General features: G+C 47.5%; 1 protein-coding gene across 3 annotated transcripts in view; it reads right to left on the bottom strand.

Annotated features, from left to right (window-relative positions):
- RAVER2 (ribonucleoprotein, PTB binding 2) overlaps positions 1 to 25422 on the bottom strand; it is a 49212-nt gene that overhangs the window by 3075 nt on the left and 20715 nt on the right. The window contains exons 2-11 of one of the 3 annotated variants that reach the window (XM_071565626.1): positions 23492 to 23558; positions 21921 to 22390; positions 18480 to 18671; positions 16677 to 16803; positions 13753 to 13835; positions 9184 to 9288; positions 7851 to 7962; positions 5485 to 5690; positions 2915 to 3026; positions 1413 to 1531 (exon numbers count right to left, since the gene is read on the bottom strand). In XM_071565626.1, the coding sequence (XP_071421727.1) occupies positions 1413 to 1531; positions 2915 to 3026; positions 5485 to 5690; positions 7851 to 7962; positions 9184 to 9288; positions 13753 to 13835; positions 16677 to 16803; positions 18480 to 18671; positions 21921 to 22390; positions 23492 to 23558 (1593 nt within the window). The remainder of the gene's footprint in view (positions 1 to 1412; positions 1532 to 2914; positions 3027 to 5484; positions 5691 to 7850; positions 7963 to 9183; positions 9289 to 13752; positions 13836 to 16676; positions 16804 to 18479; positions 18672 to 21920; positions 22391 to 23491; positions 23559 to 25422) is intronic. The other 2 variants (XM_071565628.1, XM_071565629.1) reach the window with 2 other exon arrangements.

Genomic DNA, 25422 nt, shown 5'->3' with positions numbered 1-25422 from the left:
CACCTGAAGGGCTCTGGGGGGCTCTGGGGGGCACATAAGGGGCTCTGGGGGGCTCTAGGGGGCACCTGAAGGGCTCTGGGGAGGCTCTGGGGGGCACATAAGGGGCTCTGGGGGGCTTTGGGGGACACCTGAAGGGCTCTGTAGGGCACGTGAGGGGCTCTGGGGAGCACAGGGGGCATGTGAGGGACTCTGAGGGGCTTTGGGGGGCATGTGAGGGGCTCTGGGGGGCATGTGAGGGGCTCTGGGGGGTACAGGGGGCATGTGAGGGGCTCTGGGGGGTACAGGGGGCATGTGAGGGGCTCTGGGGGGCCTTGGGGGGCATGTGAGGGGTTCTGGGGGGTACAGGGGGCATGTGAGGGGCTCTGGGGGGCATGTGAGGAACTCTGGAAGGCTTTGGGGGGCATGTGAGGGGCTCTGGGGAGCACAGGGGGCATGTGAGGGACTCTGAGGGGCTTTGGGGGGCATGTGAGGGGCTCTGGGGGGCCTTGGGGGGCATGTGAGGGGCCCTGGGGGGTACAGGGGGCATGTGAGGGGCTCTGGGGAGCACAGGGGGCATGTGAGGGACTCTGGGAGGCTTTGGGGGCCATGTGAGGGGCTCTGGGGGGTACAGGGGGCATGTGAGGGGCTCTGAGGGGCTTTGGGGGGCATGTGAGGGGCTCTGGGGGGTACAGGGGGCATGTGAGGGGCTCTGGGGGGCATGTGAGGGGCTCTGGGGGGCCTTGGGGGGCATGTGAGGGGCTCTGGGGGTTACAGGGGGCATGTGAGGGGCTCTGGGGGGCATGTGAGGGGCTCTGGGGGGCTCTGGGGGGCTTTGGGGGGCATGTGAGGGGCTCTGGGGGTTACAGGGGGCATGTGAGGGGCTCTGGGGGGTACCAAGGCTGGGTGAGACCCACCTGGAGGTTGCTGAGAGCAGGATGGGCTCAGTGACCAACCAGAAGTGGGAAGAAAAGAGGTTTAGTAATTCCTTTTTCCTGCTTGCAGTGAGGGACACTCAGCAGGGATGAGCCCCACTCAGGGGGTGGCAGGAGGTGCCACTCAGCTCCTTGGGCACCACGTGGCATTGGGGAGAGTTTACATAATTCCTTAAAAAAAGTGTCCTCCTTGGCCACAGAAAGCTCAGCTGGGCAGGAAACCTTCAGTGCTGGGCAAATTAACACTGGAAATCCCAGCAGGGTGGGCTGTGCCTTGGTGGGAGTGTTTTAATGCCCTCCTAAACTTCTGTCTTGGTTCTGTTTTGGCTTTTGGGCTGAGCCTGCTGTGAAGGTGCCAGGGATGAAGTGCCAGGGGAGAGGGTCAGGGGGAGGAGGAGGAGGGTGGCACTGGGATGGCTCCTGGGGCTGCCAGACCAAGAGGGGCACACAGAATTCCTGCTGGCACAGCTGCCAGTGCCAAGGCAGCTGCAGGGCACATACCTGGGGGTATTCCTGGCAGGAACTGAAGTAGCTCTCCCCTGGCTGTTGGGGGGCAGCATCCACAGTGCCCCCTGTGCCAGGCTGCTGCTGGGGGCTGCAGGCTTTGCTGCCAACTGCTGCTGGGAACACACAGAACACACAGTCACAAACACAGGGGCTCCAGAACACACAACTTCTGTTGCATTCTGGCAAGGGATCTGCCTCTTCAGATTAGGCTGTGCTCAAATTAATCAGTGCTGCTAATAAGGGAAAGGCTTCTGGAAAAGTTTGTCTGCATTTCCTTTGAGAATTCACCCTTCCCAAAGGAAATATAAACTATCAGGGTATTGAAATTTTAAGACAAGACACTTTTGGCTCCTGGCAGAGCTGGAGAAATCCCTGACAGAAGTTCAGCCCAAGGCAGAGGGTCCTGGGCAGGCACAGCAGGGAGCAGGTCTGGCTGGGAGTGTCCATTCCCAGGGCAAACCATTCCCCCACAGCACCTCTCAGGAATGTCAAATTCCCAACTCCAATTCCCAGGGCAAACCCATCCCAAAGCTTCTCCACAGCATCTCTCAGAAATGCCAAATTCCCAACTCCAATTCCCAGGGCAAACCCATCCCAAAGTTTCTCCACAGCATCTCTCAGAAATGCCAAATTCCCAACTCCAATTCCCAGGGCAAACCCATCCCAAAGTTTCTCCACAGCATCTCTCAGAAATGCCAAATTCCCAACTCCAATTCCCAGGGCAAACCCATCCCAAAGTTTCTCCACAGCATCTCTCAGAAATGCCAAATTCCCAACTCCAATTCCCAGGGCAAACCCATCCCAAAGTTTCTCCACAGCATCTCTCAGAAATGCCAAATTCCCAACTCCAATTCCCAGGGCAAACCCATCCCAAAGCTTCTCCACAGCATCTCTCAGAAATGCCAAATTCCCAGCTCCAATTCCCAAGGGTAAACCCATCCCAAAGATCCCCCACAGCACCTCTCAAAAATCTCAAATTCCCAGGGAAAACCCATCCCAAAGAACCTCCACATCATCTTTCAGAAATGCCAAATTCCCAACTCCAGTTCCCAGGGCAAACCCATCCCAAAGGTCCTCCACAGCATCTCTCAGAAATGCCAAATTCCTAGCTCCAATTCCCAGCTCCAATTCCCAGGACAAACCCATCCCAAAGATCCCTCCCAGCACCTCTCAGAAATCCCAAATTCCCAGGGCAAACCCATCCCAAAGATCCTCCACAGCACCTCTCATAAAATGCCAAATTCCCTTCTCCAATTCCCAGCTCCAATTCCCAGGGCAAACCCATCCCAAAGATCCCCCACAGCACCTCTCAGAAATCCCAAATTCCCTTCTCCAACTCCCAGGGCAAACCCATCCCAAAGATCCCCCCCAGCACCTCTGAGAAATCCCACCTGGAATTCCAGACCCTCTGAGAACACGATTCCCTCCAGGATCAGTGCTGTGGCCACTGGATTTAGCAGGGACAGTTGGGATGAAGCCCTGGAATGTTTGCTCACCTGGCAGGCAGAGCCCAGGCAGAACACTGGCCAAGTTCAAGTAGGGGTTGGTGCTCAGCCGGATTTCTTTGGGTGGTTCCCCGAGCAGAGAGGTTTGTTTTTTCAGGGGGGGCTGTGAAACAAGTGGATTATTTTGGGATTATATTCCCAGCAAAGAATTTGCATTTATATTCACAGTGAATTTATCAGAAACGAGGGCAGTGTCCCAGCAGGGTGTAGAAAACACACTCAGTCCTGGGAAATAAAACTTTTAGTTTTTTCCTCCCCTATAATTTTTTTGGGGGGATGTTTAAAGGACATTAAAAAACAAAGGAACAAAAGGAAACTTTTCATGTGCAAGGGAGGGAATAACAACCATCCCAAGGACTCCAGATGCTGGGAGTGAGCACAGAACACACCCAGCCAAGACAACACAAACCCTTTTCACTTGGAGACACAGGGAAATAAAGGGCAGAGGAGCCCCGGGGAGATGGAGGGTCTGGAATGTGCCATTCCAACACTGATCCCTGCCTTGGGAAAGCCAGACTTAAAGGGGGAATGTTTGAGTGGGAATGAAGTGTCAGCACTGGCCTCACATTTCCATGAAGTGCTGAAATAAACCACTGATTTCCTGCATGTATCTAAACGTAGGGAAAATTCCACTTTGTTACAGGAAAAAATGCTTTGAAAAATGAAAAGTTATTTTCTAAAGGAGGAACAAACTGCCAAAGGCAAACCCCAACACTGGATAGAATCTGAACAGTTCAGGTGCTTCAAAAAATATGTAAGGAAACAATCAGCTGGTCTGAATTAAGAACATATTTCCCCATAAATGCCAAAGTATTTATGGAAATTATAAAAACCTTAATTGTGTTAATGACAGAAAAAAAAAATCTGAAAGAAGAACCAGACCATTCTGGTTCAACTTGAATCCCAGCCCATCATCCTGGCAGGGAATAAAGAATATATAAAAAAACTGATGCAGACTAAGAATGTGTCAGGTGGGGCTGGAGGAGGGAAGGACTCAAGGAGGAACATTTACATACATTATCTATCTATCTATCTATCTATCTATCTATCTATCTATCTATCTATCATCTATCAATCAATCTATCTATCTATCCATCCATCTATCTATTGCTAGCATCTACATCTATATCTATATCTATATCTATATATCAACTACCTATCTATCCATCCATCTATCTATCCATCTATCTATCATCTATGTATCTATTCATCCATCACTCTGTCTATCTATCTATCTATCTATCTATCTATCTATCTATCTATTGCTAGCTAGCTATATCTATATCTATATCTATATCTATATCTATATCTATATCTATATCTATATCTATCTATCAACTATCTATATCTATCTATCTATCCATCCATCCATCTATCCATCCACCCACCTATCCATCTATCTATCTATCTATCTATCTATCTATCTATCTATCTATCTATCTATCTATAGCTAGCTAGCTATATCTATATCTATATCTATATCTATATCTCTATCTCTATCTCTATCTATATCATCTATCAACTATCTATATCTATCTATATCTATCTATATATCTCTATCTCTCTATCTCTATCTCTATATCCATCTATCTATAATCTATCTACATATACAGATGTATAGATATAGGTACAGATACAGATTATATAGATATATACAGATATAGATACTGATATAGATATATAAATACAGATTATATACAGATATGGATATAGAAACTGATATATAGATCTATAGATGATATAGATTAGATATATCTACATAGATATATCTCTATAGATAGAGATATCTAGATAGATAGAGATATACAGATATAGATAGATTAGATATATAGATATAGGTACAGATATAGCTATCGAGGTATAGATGTATATAGATTAATCTACATAGATATATCTATATAGATAATCTAGAAAGATATATACAGATATAGATAGATTAGATATATAGATATCTATAGATGATATAGATTAGATATAGATATAGAGATATCTCTATAGATATAGATATCTATAGAGATAGAGACATATAGATAGAATAGATACAGAGATATATAGATATACAGAGATAGATATATAGATATATATCTATATAGGTATATAGATATATAGATATATAGATATAGATAGCTAGAGAAGTATATAGATATATTATAGATATAGATATAGATACAGAGATAGAGACAGAGATAGAGATAATAGAGATAGATAGAGATAGAGATAGAGATAGAGATAGATAGATATAGACACACACCCCCCAGATTTCCTCCTGGTTAGTCACCAAATTCAACCCCAAGTCCAATTTTCAGCCTTTAAAGAAGACACTGCCCTTGAGATAAATTTCCTCATCAGACACTATGAGGCAACCCCATGGAAAAAACCACCCTGAGGAATTGTGAGGGTTCATTTGTTAATTCATCTGGACCACCCAAGAGCATCATTGTCCTCTGCCCATTGTTCCTGATGGAACCATCTCAGATGTCTCCTGGATGGTCCCATTAACTCTCACAGGTTAAATGAAGACACTCGAGGGGAAGAGAAGAGTTTGTGGTCCATGTGCTTACCCCCAGGCCTGTGTCGGTGCCCTGGGGTGGGCAGTGCTGGCTGGCACGGGCAGCCCTGGTGCCAGGGGGCTGCGGGCACGGCGGCGAGCCTGGCACGGTGCCCTCGCCCGCACACGCGGTGTCGGCGGCGCTGGTTGGGCCTGGCATGGGCTGTCCCACCATGGGCTGGGCAGGGAAGAAAGGCAGCATGCCCAGCCCTGCTGCTGCTGCAATCACAGAATCACAGGATCAGTTGGGATAGAAGAGACCTCTGAGATCATCAAGTCCAACCCTTGATCCAACCCCACTGTGATCACCAGCCCAGGGCACTGAGTGCCCTGGGCTGGTGATCACAGTGGGGTTGGATCAAGACGTGGTGGATTCTCACAGTAAGGTTGGATCAAGACGTGGTGGATTCTCACAGTAGGGTTGGATCAAGACGTGGTGTATTCTCACTCAGTGCCACATCCAGTCTCACCTTAAACACCTCCAGGGATGGAGAATCCACCCCCTCTCTGGGCAGCCCATTCCAATGTCTGGGCACTCTCTCTGCAAAGAATTTCTTCCTGATATCCAACCCAAACCTCCCCTGGCAGAGCTTGAGCTGTGCCCTCTTGTCCTACTGTTGGTTGTCTGGGAGAAGAGACCAACCCCCCCTGGGTCCAACTTCCCTTCAGGCAGTTCCAGACAGTGCTGAGGTCCCCCCTGAGCCTCCTCTTCTCCAGGCTGAACACCCCCAGCTCCCTCAGCCTCTGTGCTCCAGTCCCTTCTCCAGCCTCGTTGCTCTTCTCAGTTGGGTTGGAAGAGACCTCTGAGATCATCAAGCCCAACCCTTGATTCAACCCCACTGTGATCACCAGCCCAGGGCACAGAGTGGGGCACAGAGTGCCCTGGGCTGGTGATCACAGTAGGGTTGGATCAAGACATGGTGGATTCTCTGTCCCTGGAGGTGTTTCAGAGGACACTCAGTGCCACATCCAGTCCCTTCTCCAGCCTCGTTGCTCTTCTCTGGCCCCGCTCCAGCCCCTCAATGTCCTTCCTGAGCTGAGGGGCCCAGAACTGAACACAACACTCCAGGTGTGGCCTCCCCAAGGCAGAGTCCAGGGGAAGGGTCACTGCCCTGGCCCTGCTGCCACACTGTTCTTGGTCCAGGCCAGGATGGCATTGGCCTTCTTGGCCACCTGGGCACACCTGGGCACACCTGGGTCATGTTCACCTCCTGCCAACTGGAGGCACATGGTAGAGCTGCAGCCACCCAGGAAGAAGAGGCTTTGCTGTTGGATGGGACTCATCAGCCCCATTTATTTAGGGATTTAATTAGGGCTGGCCAAAGTCCCACATCTATTCCACAGCCCTCCCAGGATGGGGCTGGGAGGGGAGTTTGGGTTCACAACTCTATTTAATATCAATAAATAACTTTTCTGAACATTCACTTTGATAATTCCCTTGGCACTTCCTGTTGGTTTCAATAAAATTGGGAACAACATCCCAGAGGATCCCACATCGGAATAGAGGGGGAAACTCCCACCCCAACTGGCAGCAGAAAAAAATCCTTACAAACAGAAGAGCTGGAAAGTGTTGTCCAAAATGAAAATCCAGAAGAATTTCTCAACTCCCCACCCTGCAATCTTTTCCTTGCTCCTGGTTACATTACTCAGATCACAGCCAGGACTGCAGAATCCAGGGCTCAGTGGAGAAAAAAGGTCATAAAAGCATGGAATGGTTTGGGTTGGAAGAGACATTAAAGCTCATCCAGTGCCACCCCTGCCATGGGCAGGGACACCTCCCACTGTCCCAGGGTGCTCCAACCTGGCCTTGGACACTTCCAAGGATGGAGCAGCCACAGCTTCTCTGGGAATTCTATCCCAGCTCCTCTCTACCCTCCCAGCCAACAATTCCTTCCCAATATCCCACCTATCCCTGCCCTCTGGCACTGGGAAGCCATTCCCTGTGTCCTGTCCCTCCATCCCTTATCCCAGTCCCTCTCCAGCTCTCCTGGAGCCCCTTCAGGCTCTGGAAGAGGCTCTCAGGTCTCCTGGAGCTTCTCCAGGTTGAACACCTCCAGCATCACAACTGATGTTGCTTCATAAAATTTGAGGGCATCAGTGGCACAGAAATTTGCATTTAAAACTGACATCTGGCACAGACTGGATGGTAAAACTCAATAAAGTGAAGGCAAAAAGCCTCTTGGTGGTGCCTCTCCAGCTCCCCAAATTCACCTGCTTAGAAACAACCCCACAAACTTTTGATCCTAAATAAAAACTTATTCCAACTGTACTAAAAATGGCAGGAACTGAGCAGGAAGAAGAGTTAGGAATATCTATAATGCCAAGAACTTCAAGCTGAGCCATTTCTACTCATCTGGCATGAAATCAAATGTGCTTTACACTTGAGAGCCTCTCCTCGGGTGCCCATGGCCGAGCTCACCGCTGGCACCATCCCCATGCCCAGCACTGTCTGCAGCAGCATCGCTGGAGGCTCTCCCAGCAGGCCTGGCTTCTGGAAAGAAGAACAAAAACCTGTGTGAAGGACAAAACAATCTGCCCACACCTTCTTCTCTGAGCTTTCACATTCAGGTGTTGTTTTTTAGATGGATCAAAGGGCTGAATTGTCACCGAATCACACAATGGGTTGGGTTGGAATCAGAATCAGTTGAGTTGGAAGAGACCTCTGGGATCAGCAAGTCCAACCTTTGATCCAACCCCACTGTGATCACCAGCCCAGGGCACTGAGTGGGGTTGGATCAAGACGTGGTGGATTCTCACAGTAGGGTTGGATCAAGATGTGGTGGATTCTCACTCAGTGCCACATCCAGTCTCACCTTAAACACCTCCAGGGATGGAGAATCCACCCCCTCTCTGGGCAGCCCATTCCAATGCCTGAGCACTCTCTCTGCAAAGAATTTCTTCCTGATGTCCAACCCAAACCTCCCCTGGCAGAGCTTGAGCTGTGCCCTCTTGTCCTACTGTTGGTTGTCTGGGAGAAGAGACCAACCCCCCCCTGGGTCCAACATCCCTTCAGGGAGTTCCAGACAGTGCTGAGGTCACCTCTGAGCCTCCTCTTCTCCAGGCTGAACACCCCCAGCTCCCTCAGCCTCTCCCCACAGGGCTTGTGCTCCAGTCCCTTCTCCAGCCTCGTTGCTCTTCTCAGTTGGGTTGGAAGAGACCTCTGAGATTATCAAGCCCAACCCTTGATCCAAACCCACTGTGATCACCAGCCCAGGGCACAGAGTGGGGCACAGAGTGGGGCACGGAGTGCCCTGGGCTGGTGATCACAGTGGGGTTGGATCAAGACATGGTGGATTCTCTGTCCCTGGAGGTGTTTCAGAGGACACTCAGTGCCACATCCAGTCCCTTCTCCAGCCTCGTTGCTCTTCTCTGGCCCCGCTCCAGCCCCTCAATGTCCTTCCTGAGCTGAGGGGCCCAGAACTGAACACAACACTCAAGGTGTGGCCTCCCCAAGGCAGAGTCCAAGGGAAGGGTCACTGCCCTGGCCCTGCTGCCACACTGTTCTTGGTCCAGGCCAGGATGGCATTGGCCTTCTTGGCCACCTGGACACGCCTGGCTCATGTTCAGCCTCCTGTCAATCCAACCCCCAGGTCTCTTTCCCCCTGACTGAAGGGACCTTAAGGGCAAACTGAAGAGTCCTTAAGAGCCAACAGGTTCCAACTCCATGCAAACTGTTTGTTTGAAGACTGCCCAAGCTGCAGGGTGGCCTTACACTGTTGGGCTGGATGGTGTCCACCTTCAGGAGCTGCTGCTGGGGCAGGGCCACGTGGGCAGGACTCTGCAGCAGCAGGTTGGAGGTGCTGCCCAGGATGGAGCTCTGGGAAAGGGGAAAAACAACTGTCAGAAGAACACAACGCTCTGGAGACACTTCAGGGGGTACTGCTTGAAGAAAGGCAAGTTTTGAGTTGATACAGCAAAGAAAAATAACAATTTCCCCCACAGAGTTAGTTCTGCTTCACTCATAGAAAGTTACCTCAAGTTGTTTGAAGGTCCTGTCCATCCACAGCCCTTTTTTCACCTCCCAACCACCTGGTGGCTTTTGAAGGACCAAGAGTGTCCCAAACACAGCCCAACCTCCTGGAAAAGCCACCAAAGAAGGCTCAGTGTGTGTGTGAAGCCCCCAGAGCCATCCTGGGTGGACTGGAGTCACCCCAGTGCCAGTGGGATAAGGCTGGAGGGGCTCAGGGAATTCTGAGCTTTTCCACCTCCCAACCATCTGGTGGCTTTTGAAGGACCAAGAGTGTCCCAAACACAGCCCAACCTCCTGGGAAAGCCACCAAAGAAGGCTCAGTGTGTGCCTGAAGCCCCCAGAACCATCCTGGGTTCACTGGAGTCACCCCCAGTGCCAGTGGGGTGAGCCTGGAGGGGCTCAGGGAATTCTGAGCTTTTCCACCTCCCAACCATTTGGTGGCCTTTGAAGGACCAAGAGTGTCCCAAACACAGCCCAGCTCTTGGAAAGCCACCAGGGAAGGCTCAGTGTGTGCCTGAAGCCCCCAGAGCCATCCTGGGTTCACTGGAGTCACCCCCAGTGCCAGTGGGATAAGGCTGGAGGGGCTCAGGGAATTCTGAGCTTTTCCACCTCCCACCATCTGGTGGCTTTTGAAGGACCAAGAGTGTCCCAAACACAGCCCAGCTCTGGGAAACCCACCAAAGAAGGCTCAGTGTGTGTCTGAAGCCCCCAGAGCCATCCTGGGTGGACTGGAGTCACCCCCAGTGCCAGTGGGGTGAGCCTGGAGGAGCTCAGGGAATTCTGAGCTTTTTCACCTCTCAACCATTTTGTGGCTTTTGAAGGACCAAGAGTGTCCCAAACACAGCCCAGGTCTGGGAAAGCCACCAGGGAAGGCTCAGCCTGGAGGGGCTCAGGGAATTCTGAGCTCTGGGAAAAAGGGCTGGGAAAGGCCTGGTGCAATTCTAACAATCCCCACCATGTCCCTCCACCTTCCACAGGGCTCTGCTGGGACTGGCAGGGACTTTCACTCCTTTTTTTCCACCATCTTCACTTCCAAAGAGGAATTCCCAGGTATGTTCCCCCCATCTCTTTTTTTAGTGCCAAGTACCTGCATGAAATCCCACTCCAGAGCCAGGAAAAGCTCAATCTGTGTCTACAGATTGGCAAGTCTATAAAATATTCATATTTTTAATTCTAAATAGTCCTGGTCATTTTTCTACCAGAATTGAGCCAGTTAATGAAGAACTTTGGGACACCATGTTCAGCCTCTGCTACTGGCTTAAAATAAACCCTAAAAGATGTAATTATTTATGGTTTTTATTGGAATTGTCTTTCTGGCAGCAGCTCCTGAGCAGGATCAGATAAAATACAGGTTGTTCCACAGGGCAGGAAGAGATTTATGAGACACTGTGTCCAACCATGGCAAGCTCAACTTTCCTCCTTGGTTTTAGGTCTCCTACAGATCACCAAACCCAGGGAATGAAGGTGGAACCTCTCAAGAAGTTCCTGCTCAGGATTTCCCATCCCAGGTTGTGTCTCTGTGTGGAAGGGTTAAATTCCCCAAATATGGGGCTGTGGATTCCTTTGGAAGCAAAGCTGGGCCAGATCCAGCTGAGTTATGGAGGTGCTCTTTGAATTGTCTCAGTGGCTTCCAGGAGGAACCACCCAGGGCTCTTTATTGGCTCCAAACTTGGCCACATCGACCCAGAAAACGGGATCAGCCCAAGTGCAGAACTCTGAGGAACACAAGAGTGGAGGGATAAATTTGGTCAGAACCTTCAAAGGGAGGTTTGTGGCTCAGGGAAGGTTTTATGAACTGCTGGAAAACATCCCTGAGGAAGCTTAAACTGAATTATTTTGGCCCAAGATAAATCATAACTAAGGCCAATAAAAAGAAAACAGGTTGAAAATCCACCTGGAGTTGAAAGGTCACTTCAGGTCCCCCTTTGCTGAATCCCTTTTATGAATTATTTTTAAATATTTTTGGTCAATTAATTTTAGCAAATTAACGTTTCCTCCTCATAATATTCCTTTACAAAACCTTGAAAATAAAATATAAACCCAAGAAAGATGAATTAGAGGTGCCTGTCCCTCTAATTTGGGACAACACATTAAAAAAAAAAACCAAAAAACAACAGTGACCTGTTTTTTTTTGGCTTTAGAAAACAGTCTGAAATTAAGTCACTAAAACCAACAAAAATTTGGGATAATCAATAAAATCCAAGTTACCAGAGCAAGTTTGGAGCTGATGAAAGGACAGGGATGAGAATTAAGACTTTTAAATCTCTGTAGGGAGAGAACACAAGAGTTGTTTGGCTGCACAGGAACTGAACACACCCATTGAAAAAGGCATTTTAATAAAATAATAATAAAAAAAGGAACAAAGAATTATGGGGGTTTTTTTTAATAGGGACAAAAGCAACTCGTTGGGTGGAGCAAAATTAAGGAGCAATTTTTTCAAAATTAATATATTGACCTACCAGTTTTTTAGCAGAAAAAGAGAAGAGTTAAATAAATTTAATATCAGGATTATCTCTAAGTCTGTGCTTGCCAAAAGAACAGGGGAAATAATTGATATTTGAGGGGATTTTTGGTCCCTGGAAGCTTTAAAATGAAGATAACAATGCTCAGCTTGTTGGTTTGGGTGAGAAAAACCCATCAAGGTGAAGGAGCTGCTCCAAACGTGCCATGAAAGGAGATTTAAAGAGGATTTTTTTTGCCAGTAATGACAAGTTTTCTCTCCATGGGCAGGTGGGGATTAAATCAAGGGCTGAGTTGAGATAAAATAACTCCCTTGGGCAGAATCACAGAATCATAGAATGCATTGGGTTGGAAAAGACCTCCAAGATCATCGAGTCCAACCCTTGGTCCAACTCCAGTCCCTTTACCAGATCAGGGCACTCAGTGCCACGGCCAAGCTCAGCTGAAAAACCTCCAGGGATGGGGAATCCACCCCCTCTCTGGGCAGCCCATTCCAATCCCTGAGCACTCTCTCTGCAAAGAATTTCTTCCTGATCTCCAACCCAAACCTCCCCTGGCAGAGCTTGAGCCCATCGTGCCCCCTTGTCCTATTGCTGAGTGCCTGGGAGAAGAGACCAACCCCCACCTGGCCAGAACTTCCCTTCAGGCAGTTCCAGACAGTGCTGAGGTCCCCTCTGAGCCTCCTCTTCTCCAGGCTGAACACCCCCAGCTCCCTCAGCCTCTCCCCACAGGGCTTGTGCTCCAGTCCCTTCTCCAGCCTCGTTGCTCTTCTCAGTTGGGTTGGAAGAGACCTCTGAGATCATCAAGTCCAACCCTTGATCCAACCCCACTGTGATCACCAGCCCAGGGCACTCAGTGCCCTGGGCTGGTGATCACAGTGGGGTTGGATCAAGACATGGTGGATTCTCTGTCCCTGCAGGTGTTTCAGAGGACACTCAGTGCCACATCCAGTCCCTTCTCCAGCCTCGTTGCTCTTCTCTGGCCCCGCTCCAGCCCCTCAATGTCCTTCCTGAGCTGAGGGGCCCAGAACTGAACACAACACTCAAGGTGTGGCCTCCCCAAGGCAGAGTCCAGGGGAAGGGTCACTGCCCTGGCCCTGCTGGCCACGCTAGTTTGGATCCAGGCCAGGATCCCATTGGCCTTCTTGGCCACCTGGGCACACTGGTGGCTCCTGTCCCTCAGTCCCCCCAGGTCCCTCTGCCTGGCTGCTCTCCAGCCACTCTGTGCCCAGCCTGGAGCACTGCAGGGCCTGGGGTGGCCAAAGGGCAGGACCTGCACTTGGCCTTGTTGAACTCCATCCCATTGGAATCAGCCCATCCCTCAAGTCTCTCCAGATCCCTCTGCAGAGCCCTCCTGCCTGTCCAGATCCTTCTCCAGATCCCTCCAGCCTGTCCAGGTCCTTCTCCAGATCCCTCCAGCCTGTCCAGATCCTTCTCCAGATCCCTCCAGCCTGTCCAGATCCTTCTCCAGATCCCTCCAGCCTGTCCAGGTCCTTCTCCAGGTCCCTCCAGCCTGTCCAGATCCTTCTCCAGGTCTCCCCAACCTGTCCAGATCCCTCTGCAGGTCCCTCCTGCCCTCCAGCAGGTCGACACTCCCTCCCAACTTGGTGTCATCAGCACATTTGCTGCTGATGGACTCAATCCCCTCATCTAAATCATCAATAAAGATGTTAATTAAACAGGACTGGCCCCAATACAGGTACATCAAGCTCAGCCTCAAACAGAGCTTTGCTTGGAGTTTTAATGAGAATATTTGATTTTAGGGGTCATTTCTTACAACTCTGAGAGGATTTTTTCACCCTCAAATCTCCCCAGACACCGATTTGGTGGAAGTTTTTTTTTTCTCACATACCTGAGGAACTTTATTCAGCTGCAAAAAAGGTGCCCCAAGTGCTGAATTTATCAGGTGAGGTAAAGCTGCAGATGCTCCAAGAACTGTTCAAATAAACACACACAGAAAATAATTGCAGCATTTTACAAGTCAGGGAGGAAAAACCTTTGTGGGAATTCTTGTGTATTTTTTAGAGTTGGTTTTTATGAAACTCTCCTTTGTACCAAAAGTCACTGGCAACAAAATCAGAAACTCATTGAGGCTGGAAATTCTTTTTCTAAACCTGTTTCTGCTACAAAAAAATCAGAGATTTAATGAGGACATTTGTAGGTACTTCCCAAGTGAATAAAGATTGACATGGGCAAAATTAGGCTACAAAATTCAGATTTAGAATCACATTTTAACTCCCCAAAGTCTTGCAAAGGACAATTTTTTCTAAACCTGTTTCTGCTACAAAAAAATCAGAGATTTAATGAGGATATTTGTGGGTATTATCCAAGTGAATAAAGATTTAATGGGCAAAAACAGGCTACAAAATTCAGATTTAGAATCAGAGTTTAACTCACAAAGTCTTGCAAAGGACAATTCCATTTAAACTTATTTTTGCTACAAACTTTTAGAGATTTAATGAGAATATTTGTGGGTATCACTGAATTTTACCCAAGTGAATCAAGATTGACATGGGCAAAAATAGGCTACAAAATCCTGATTTAGAATCAGAATTTAACTCATCAAATTCTTGCAAAGAACAAATTTTTTTAAACTTATTTTTGTCACAAAAATTCAGAGATTTAATGAGGACATTTGTAGGTATTACCCAAGTGAATAAAGATTTAATGGGCAAAAATAGGCTACAAAATCCAGATTTAAAATCATATTTTAACTCACAAAGTCTTGCAAAGGACAATTTTTTCTAAACTTATTTTTGCTACAAATATTCAGAGATTTAATGAGGATATTTGTAGGTATTACCCAAATGAATAAAGATTTAATGGGCAAAAACACGCTACAAAATTCAGATTTAGAATCACGTTTTAACTCACAAATTCTTGCAAAGGACAATTTTTTCTAAACCTGTTTCTGCTACAAAAAATTCAGAGATTTAATGAGAATATTTGTGGGTATCACTGAATTTTACCCAAGTGAGTCAAGATTGACATGGGCAAAAACAGGCTACAAAATTCAGATTTAGAATCAGATTTTAACTCATAAATTCTTGCAAAGGACAATTCTTTCCAAACCTGTTTCTGCTACAAAAAATCAGAGATTTAATGAGGATATTTGTAGGTATTACCCAAGTGAATAAAGATTTAATGGGGAACAACAGGCTACAAAATTCAGATTTAGAAACAGGCTTTAACTCATTGAATTCTTGTAAAGGACAATTTTTTCTAAACCTGTTTCTGCCACAAACATTCAGAGGCCACAGATTTAATGAGGACATTTGAAGGTATCACTGAATTTTACCCAAGTGAATCAAGATTGACATGGGCAAAAATAGGCTACAAAATCCTGATTTACAATCACATTTTAACTCCCCAAAGTCTTGCAAAGGACAATTCTTTCTAAACCTGTTTCTGCTACAAACATTCAGAGATTTAATGAGGATATTTGAAGGTATCACTGAATTTTACCCAAGTGAATAAAGATTAAATGGACAAAAACAGGCTACAAAATTCAGATTTAGAATCACATTTTAACTCACAAATTCTTGCAAAGGACAATTTTTTCTAAACTTATTTTTGCCACAAACATTCAGAGATTTAATGAGGACATTTGTTGGTATTACCCAAATGAATAAAGATTTAATGGGCAAAAACAGGCTACAAAATCCAGATGTAGAATCAGAATTTAACTCACAAATTCTTGCACAGGACAATTTTTTCCCAACCTGTTTCTGCTACAAAAAGTCAGAGATTTAATGAGGATATTTGTGGGTATCACTGAATTTTACCCAAGTGAATAAAGATTGACATGGGCAAAAACAGGCTACAAAATTCAGATTTACAATCACATTTTAACTCATCAAATTCTTGCAAAGAACAAATTTTTTTAAACTTATTTTTGTCACAAAAATTCAGAGATTTAATGAGGACATTTGTAGGTATTACCCAAGAGAATAAAGATTCAATGGGCAAAAATAGGCTACAAAATCCTGATTTAGAATCAGATTTTAACTCCCCAAAGTCTTGCAAAGGACAATTCTTTCTAAACCTGTTTCTGCTACAAAAAATCAGAGATTTAATGAGGACATTTGAAGGTATCACTGAATTTTACCCAAGAGAATAAAGATTGACATGGGCAAAAATAGGCTACAAAATTCAGGTTTAGAATCAGAGTTTAACTCATCAAATTCTTGCAAAGGACAATTTTTTCCCAACCTGTTTCTGCTACAAAAAATCAGAGATTTAATGAGGATATTTGTGGGTATTACCCAAGTGAATAAAGATTTAATGGGCAACAACAGGCTACAAAATTCAGATTTAGAAACAGGCTTTAACTCATTGAATTCTTGTAAAGGACAATTTTTTCTAAACCTGTTTCTGCCACAAACATTCAGAGGCCACAGATTTAATGAGGACATTTGAAGGTATCACTGAATTTTACCCAAGTGAATCAAGATTGACATGGGCAAAAATAGGCTACAAAATCCTGATTTAGAAAGAGATTTTAACTCCCCAAATTCTTGCAAAGGACAATTTTTTCCTACAAAAAATCAGAGATTCAAGGAGGACCTTTGTAGGTGCCACTGAACTTCACCCAAGGCCAGGAGTGCAGCCACCCCTTCCTCCTGCTCTCACACACCATGGAATTGTATGAAAGCAAAAGCATTTGCAGCAGTGCCTGCCCAGCCTTTAAAGCAGCATTTCTGCCCCTCTGCTGCAGGGCTGCTGTCACTAAACTCAATAATTTTTATTTTTAATGCTCTTTCCCCCAGCACTGACCGGGTTTCCCGGGCTGGCCCCGCAGCTGGGGCTGCAGCAGCATCTGCAGCATCGCTGGGTTGTTGAGGCTCTTCATGATCTGCACTGCACTGGGCTCTGGCAGCAAACCCTTCCTGTTGTTCCTCATCTCCAAGAAACACAGAGACAAAAATATCAGAAGGAAAAAAAAAAAAAAACAAAGAATGAAGAAATCCCAAAGCTGTGAGATGGCAACGCAGACATTTCATTTCAGGCATTAAACTCCATTTCCTTCCCTTTTTCTGCTCTTTTTTTCTCCCCTCCAGTGAAACAGTTAATAAATCATATCAAGAAAAGTTCAAGCATTTTATTCCTCCTGAGACACGTTTCTTTTTTGTACCTTAAACCAAGATGGAATCATCACTAAAGGAGAGCAGGAAAGGCACTGTTGGCACCAACATCTCACACTGACTTAGAGCAACTCCTCGTCTCTTTTATGAAGATGTGGCTCAGACCTGGCAGAAATGATGAGACTGTTCTGCCTCTACACTGAAAACACCTCCATGTCCCACTTATCACATCCAATTCTCCAGGAAATAAGTTGAGAAGACATGTGGGTGTAAAAGGCTTTCTTCTGCATCGAGCATGAAATTAAACTATTTCTTCTCCTGCCTTGGAATTTATCTCCAACCTGACAAATTCCTGCCTCTTCTCTGCATTACACCAAGTTTTAGCTTGGAAAATTACTCTCCTTCCAGTTAGTTTTGTTTTCAACAGGAAGGATTTCTCTTACAGAAAACTAAATGTACTAAAATGCCAGAGCTGTGCAGATGGAACTTTATGATATCCCATGGCCACATTTTATCCTTTTTCCTGGCATTATTTGGTGCCACTTTGCCCAGGACTGAGCTGACTACACAGAAACCTGGAATGCTTTGGGTTGGGAGGGACCTTCCAGCCCATCTCCTTCCACCCCCTGCCCTGGGCATGGACATCTTTCCCCAGCCCAGGGTGCTCCAAGGAACCCAAAATGCTGATGCTTTCCAAGTTTGGCTCCTTTTCCCACCATAACCCACCCGGGTGTGCCCAACTGTCCCAGTTCAGCAGGTGGGCCCAGTCTATCCCTGTGTGGGTGTGCCCAAAGCTGGGCATTCCAAACCCTCTGGGCCATTGCCCAGCAACTGTTCCCAAGGGCCCATTGGCAGCAGCTGCCCAGGGCACAGCTGAGCCCTCAGGCTGGGAGCTGGCTGGGAAAGAAGCCTGGCAGAGGAGCTGGGAGAACTGCCCTGCAGGGACTCCTTGGCACCTCCACACCCACCTGAGGGCTCAGCTCTGCTCAGGGGCCACCAACGAGTCCAAAATCCCCCCTGACTGCCAGAGTCAGATCCCCCAGGGTGGAACTCCCTGCCCTGGGGGAGGCACTGGGGGCTCCCACCCAAACCTCAGGGGACACAATCTTGGGGGTTGGGGACTTCTGGGACCACTCATTGGATCCAGAGGAGGAGCAGACCCTGGCCAGGAGGAGCCCCCCACTCTCCACCAGACTGTGCCATCATCTGCACCAACAGGTTTGTCCCTTCCTTTGCCTTTGGACTCGAGGGAACCACGTGGGGCTCAGCACAGGGGCCACCAAACCCCCCTGTGTTTGTGCCCCAGGGGGTGGGTTACACTGCTGGGCTTGGGGGTTAAACCCAATTTCTCTTTGTGCCATTGCATTTCTTGGAATATTGTTATTCAATTGTAACTCTGACTTATGATCTCTCTTGGGTTGGGTTTGTTTCTCCTGCAGGTTCACCTTTAACCAGCACACCAACCCACCCCGAGAAGGCTCTGCAGGTCTCTCACCATCCTCTGTGCCGCTATAAGCGCTGCCAGGGTGCTCCTGCCCGGGGCTCCAGGGGCACAGAAGGACACCTGCACCCTCCTGCCCCCGATGGTGGTGCCATCCATGAGCTGCTGCACCTGCTCCGCCTGCGTCGCGCTCTCGTACTCCAGCACGGCGAAGTGCCCGGTGCCACCGGGCTCCTCCTGCGCCACCTGTAAGGACAGCAGGGCAGTGGGCATGGGGGCAGCTCTGGGAAGAGCAACGAGGCTGGAGAAGGGACTGGATGTGGCACTGAGTGTCCTCTGAAACACCTCCAGGGACAGAGAATCCAACATGTCTTGATCCAACCCTACTGTGATCACCAGCCCAGGGCACTGAGTGCCCCACTCTGTGCCCCACTCTGTGTCCTGGGCTGGTGATCACAGTGGGGTTGGATCAAGGGTTGGACTTGATGATCTCAGAGGTCTCTTCCAACCCAAGTGAGAAGAGCAACGAGGCTGGAGAAGGGACTGGAGCACAAGCCCTGTGGGGAGAGGCTGAGGGAGCTGGGGGTGTTCAGCCTGGAGAAGAGGAGGCTCAGAGGTGACCTCAGCACTGTCTGGAACTGCCTGAAGGGAAGTTCTGGCCAGGTGGGGCTTGGTCTCTTCTCCCAGGCACTCAGCAATAGGACAAGGGGGCACGATGGGCTCAAGCTCTGCCAGGGAAAATTGGAGAGGAGACAAAAATTCTTTGCAGAGAGAGTGCTCAGGGATTGGAATGGGCTGCCCAGAGAGGGGGTGGATTCCCCATCCCTGGAGGTTCTGAACCTGAGCTTGGCCGTGGCACTGAGTGCCATGATCTGGTAAAGGGACTGGAGTTGGACCAAGGGTTGGACTTGATGATCTCAGAGGTCTTTTCCAACCCAATCCATTCTGTGATTCTATGGATGTGGCACTGAGGGAGAATCCACCATGTCTTGATCCAACCCTACTGTGATCACCAGCCCAGGGCACTGAGGGAGAATCCACCATGTCTTGATCCAACCCTACTGTGATCACCAGCCCAGGGCACTGAGGGAGAATCCACCATGTCTTGATCCAACCCCACTGTGATCACCAGCCCAGGGCACTGAGGGAGAATCCACCATGTCTTGATCCAACCCTACTGTGATCACCAGCCCAGGGCACTGAGGGAGAATCCACCATGTCTTGATCCAACCCCACTGTGATCACCAGCCCAGGGCACTGAGGGAGAATCCACCATGTCTTGATCCAACCCCACTGTGATCACCAGCCCAGGGCACTCCGTGCCCTGTGCTGGTGATCACAGTAGGGTTGGATCAAGGGTTGGACTTGCTGATCTCAGAGGTCTCTTCCAACCCAATCCATCCTATGACTCTACGATTCTACTCCATCTCTGTTGTCAAGAGAGAAGAAATCAAACTTTTTCAGAAATAAATGCCAACTCTTGAATAAAATTAAACCATAATTCAATTTGTGGGTCAGCTCAGAGTTTGAGGCAAAGGATGGTGTTCATATAGTGCATTTTTAAGTGTCCCTGACTCCCCAGCAGAATCCTGATGGTGAGACCCACCTTTATCAAAGTGATTCTTTGATAAAGCAGAATTTTTCAAAGGAAGTTGAAGGTTTGTTGGGGGAGGCTGAAAACAACCTTTGGATTATCTGACAGCTGGGGAAAAAAAAAGCCTCGAATAAAAGGCTTTAAAGAGATCAATCTGTTTAGCTAATTAAAGACTTGATTGCAGCATTTAATACCTTCTTAGAGGAAGAAAATAACAGGGGGTAAAAGCTCCTGAAGTGAAGCTGAAGGCAGATCCATCCAAGTGAGAAAAGAGTTCAAAATAGAGATTTCTGGGAAGAGTTTCCTCCAATTTATTGAGCTGGTAGGTTTGAATCAAGCAAGTCTAAGGATTTATTTTGGCCAACTATAAATTATTTGGGGCTTGGGAAAAACACTGAGAGGATGTTTTGGCCTCCAGGTGGTCAGGCCAGACAGGTTGATGGACCTTCTGCTCCCACACTGGGAATCTTATCCCTTAAATTAATTCCTGAGAAGCCTTTCAGGAGGCTTAAGGGGGAAAAAAAAAAAACAAACCCAAACCAGAGTGGTGTCCTGCAGAATTCCCAGACACCATTTATTTCTGCTCTGGGATCTCAAAACCATGAGGGGAAGAAGGAAATCTTTGCCCTGCAAAGGCCACCAAGGCTCTACCCCTTCTGTACCTGCAGAGGTACCACCTCCATCCCTGGCAAGCCCAACGCCAGGAGATCCCAGTTCTGCATCTTCCTCAGTTAGGGAAAAATTAGGTTAAATATTTATTAATATTTAGAAATTAATGTTAGAGATTTCTTAATATATTAATTAAACCCTTATATATATATATATATATATATATATATATATATATATTTCATCATGTCAACTGCAGCACTTGTGCTATTCACACACTCTGCCTTTCTTTACTGCACAACAAAACCATCAGCAATGTTCACTTTTGAAAGCTCCCCAAAAATGAAATTATTCCAAATAAATGATGATAAATGATAAAGATGTCTTGGTAACTCTTTCCTGGCCCTTCATGGCAATGGTGTCCTGCAGAATTCCCAAAATAAAATCATTCCCATGAGGAGGGAGATGTCCTACCAATACTTTACTGGCCCTTCATGGCAGTGTGTCCTGCGGAATTCCCAAAATAAAATCATTCCCAATAAATTCCCTGAGAAGGAAGATGTCTTGCTAACTCCTTACTGGCCCTTCATGGGAGTGAGTCCTGCAGAATTCCCAAAATAAAATCATTCCCATGAGGAGAGAGATGTCCTACCAACACTTTCCTGGCCCTTCATGGGAATGGTGTCCTGCAGGATTCCCAAAAGAAAATCATTCCCAATAAATTCCATGAGGAGGGAGATGTCTTCCTAACTCTTTCCTGGCCCTTCATGGCAGTGTGTCCTGCAGAATTCCCAAAATAAAATTATTCCAAATAAATTCCATGAGAAGGGAGATGTCCTACCAACACTTTCCTGGCCCTTCCTGGGAATGGTGTCCTGCAGAATTCTCAAAAGAAAATTATTCCAAATAAATTCCATGAGAAGGGAGATGTCTTCCTAACTCCTTACTGGCCCTTCATGGGAATGGTGTCCTGCAGAATTCCCAAAAGAAAATCATTCCCAATAAATTCCATGAGGAGGGAGATGTCTTCCTAACTTTTTCCTGGCCCTTCCTGGGAATGGTGTCCTGCAGAATTCCTGACACCACAGACCCAGCAAAGCATCACCTCTCTCACCTCTCACAGTGCAGTGCAGGTGCCCAACTACCCACCAGTGACACTAAACCAGGAATCAAAGCCAGAAGTGAGACCTTGGCTTGGCTTGAGCTGACAAACACCAACTGCCCAATACAGACTCAGAGGCTCTTTCCCTTCCCTCCCTTTCCTCAACCCAAGGGGCAGGAGCCCAACCCACCTGGCAGAACACGGGTTTGTACTTGCTGGAGAACACCTGGCTGAGCTCCTGGGGATCAACCCAGTCCTTCTGCAGCTTCTCCACACAAAGGCACTTGGAGTGAATGAGGTCTGTGGTGAGCTGGTTCACATCCATCCACTGGGCAAAGAGGGTGCTGTCCTCCAGCTGTTTGCCCAGCAGCTCCAGCCTGGCCCGGGCAGCCGAGTCCTTCTTCATGTACTCCACGAAGCCATAGCCCTTGGAGCGGCCGCTGAGCTCGCTGTACACCAGGAAACACCTCTCCACGTTGCCATAGGCACGAACCAGCTCCTCAAAGTCCTCCAGGCTGAGGGAGGTGGGCAGGTTGGTGATGCACAGCAGGGCATCCGTGGGCTGCAGCTGCACTGAGATCTCCTTGCCCCGCAGGCAGTGCTGGTGGAACCTCCCGATGGCGCTCTGGGCTTGCTCTCCATCCAGCAGAGTGACAAAAGCTGCAGGAGAACAGCACAGGTTGGACCTCACAGGGGTTTCCTGCGTCCCTCCCTCCCCCTGGGAACCCCCAAAGAGTTCCAGATTAACCCCAAAGATGCAATAAATAAATCTATATTGCAGCATATCCATCTAAAATCTGGAATCATCAACTGGGCAGCACGAGCAATCAACTCAAAAAGTGGCTACAGAAGCACAAACATCACTACTGGTAACCCAACCAAATCTGGTGTTTGGGGAACTAAATTCAATATTCTATTAAACTATTGTTTCCTATCCTACTCTTAGACTATTATTTATTAAATTAAATATTCTGCTGAAGTGTTGACTTCACATTCTGCGTTGACATTACAGATTCCACCAAGGATCTTTGCTGACAACGTCCTCAAGTTCTCACTTTGGGGTCAATAAATCCTTTTTGGGCTTTCAGCCCATAAAACATTTCACACAGACTGGATGAGGCTGGCAGGGACCTCCTGAAGTGGTTTTGTCCAACCCTTTCCTCACACAGGATCAGCCACCAAAGGACCATGGCCAGGTGGATCCTCAGGATCTCAAAGGATGGAGATTCCACCACCTCTCTGGGCCACCTGTCTGGTGACCCTCACAGGGAAAAAGTGTTTCCTGATGGGAGTAAATTGCAAATTTCTCTGGAGCTGGGAATGGTTTCCCCTCAGACACACTTTTCCAAAGGAATTCACACAATTGAGGGTCATTTTGCCCCAAAATTGAGGGTCATTTTGCCCCAAATTGACCCTCACTAAGGGAGATCACAGTGGCCAAGACCAACAAGTGTCCAACTTCTCAGTGGCTTCAGGAGAAGGTGCCAAACTGAGCCACCCAAAGCTCCCTGAGGGACAGAGAGACCAACTGTGGGACAGCAGAGAAGGTGCTGACACAGACCCTGCAGTTGATGTTCCTCATGGAATTTAAGCACCTCCACGGGAAGCTTTGAAGTTCTTCACAGAATCCCAGACTATTCTGAGCTGGAAGGACCCACAAGGATCATCAAGCCCAACTCTTAAGTCAATGGGGATTGAACCCATGACTTTGGCATTATTACAACCAAGTTTTAAGCAGCTGAGCTCATCTCAGGTTCTTACCTGTCCTTTTGTTCCTGTCCACATAACAATACTTGATTTCATAATCTTTGAACAGGTCGTGAATCTCCTGGGAGAGAAAAGCACAAGTGACAGCAGATAAAGGAGTGTAGAAATTCCCCTGAATCTCAAACAGAACCCAAAGCCTTCCTGACCAAAATTTCACCATAGGAACACCACCAAGCATTTGTTTTTAGAAGAGCTGGTTATCCTGAAATGCTGCAGGAATGTTTGGATCTCCCATTAGAAAGGGGCTCACTGAATGGGATTAATTGACTTGTCGCTCCGTGAGGTCACAGAAACACAAAAGGGCCGTCGTGTCAACTGTCTTTGGCCAAAGACAAATAACCTCACAGTTCATTAAATAGCAAAACCCCTTTGGTTGCTCTGCAGTACAAACTGGCATAGCTAAAATACCACAGGGACAAGAAATACCAGCAGCATCACATCACCCAGTGCACTGAGAGCTGGCAGTGCCAGCCCAAAATCCGGAGCTTGCTTTGGCATCCTGGAACTGCTCGAGTTCTCTCTGACAGATTTTCACTCTTTTAATAATGGATATTCTTTCCCCCAGCAGATAATTGTGCCCAGAGTACCCCCTGGGAAGTATCCTCTAACAATACAGATGCTCAAGGGAGAACTGATCCAAAGAGGGTTATTTGCTCCCACTAATTAATGGGGAGAGAGGAGTGGGAGGGATGGCACAGCAAGGGTGAGAGGGGTGTGACTTTGCTTCAGGTATTCCCAACAAACCCAAGGTGCACATGGCCCTCAGAACCCACCAAGGAGTGTGTCAGTTCAGTGGTGGGACAGCAGAGATGACCATTCATCCCTCACCCCCAAAGCCAAGCCATGAGCACTAACCTGAATATAGAATATTTTAGTGGGATAAATCCCAACCACAGCAGCAAAAGGCCATTTGGGCAAGCAAGATAATCCAGCAGTTCAGTGGTGGGACAGCAGAGATGAACATTCATCCCTCACCCCCAAGGCCAAGCCATGAGCAGTAATCTGAATATAGAATATTTTAGTGGGATAAATCCCATCCACAGCAGCAAAAGGCCATTTGGGCAAGCAAGATAATCCAGCAGTTCAGTGGTGGGACAGCAGAGATGAACATTCATCCCTCACCCCCAAGGCCAAGCCATGAGCAGTAATCTGAATATAGAATATTTTAGTGGGATAAATCCCAACCACAGCAGCAAAAGACCATTTGGGCAAGCAAGATAATCCAGCAGCTTGGTCTGAAAGTTTAATTGCAGCCAATTTCCAGCAGCCAGGTGGGGAATTCAATCCCTGGAGCCTAAAGGTTAATTGGGTTCTCAGTGATGGGTATCAGGTGCCCACCTTTTAGTCCAGCCCAGCACCAATCTCTGGTTTCACTGGTTAACAGCTGTCAAAGAGTGAATTAATAAAACATGGGCACTTCTCCAGCCACCAGATCTCTAACCAGGTGTGGGATGGAGGGGGTTTCTCAAAAGGAAAAATGCCACAGGTAGAGGACCTGACTGTGGACATGTCTCAGCTGTGCTGGGGCACTGGAGACTCCAAAAAACTTCTTTCTGTCCTGCTCAGAAAAAAAAAGGCATTTTTGCCTTTTTTATTTCCTGTGCTGTTTTACCAGAGTGAGACTGATGATTAGGTAGCAGAAAATACTATTTCCAACAGCTCTGAGCACTGTTTTGAAAGTCATCTCCAAATCAGATGATTCCACGTGATCTCCCAGCAACTGCCTGAAACTTTGAGAGGGAAAACAGCCTGTACTGAACAATTCTTTGGGGATAATTATGAGGTTTCATGTAAAAACTCAGGAGAGCACAAGGAAGATTCAAAATGAAAGCTGAATTCAAGCAAATAGATTTCAGTAAGGATTTGAAGACCACCCTCCACAGGTGGTTGCAAACCCTGCCAGGTCTGTGCCAAGGGCTCTGCCA

This window comes from Pithys albifrons, chromosome 10 (assembly GCF_047495875.1).
Source record: "Pithys albifrons albifrons isolate INPA30051 chromosome 10, PitAlb_v1, whole genome shotgun sequence".
Classification (NCBI taxonomy): domain Eukaryota; kingdom Metazoa; phylum Chordata; class Aves; order Passeriformes; family Thamnophilidae; genus Pithys; species Pithys albifrons.
The sequence above is the reverse complement of the archived record's forward strand: the minus strand, read 5'-3'. Positions and strand labels throughout refer to the sequence as shown.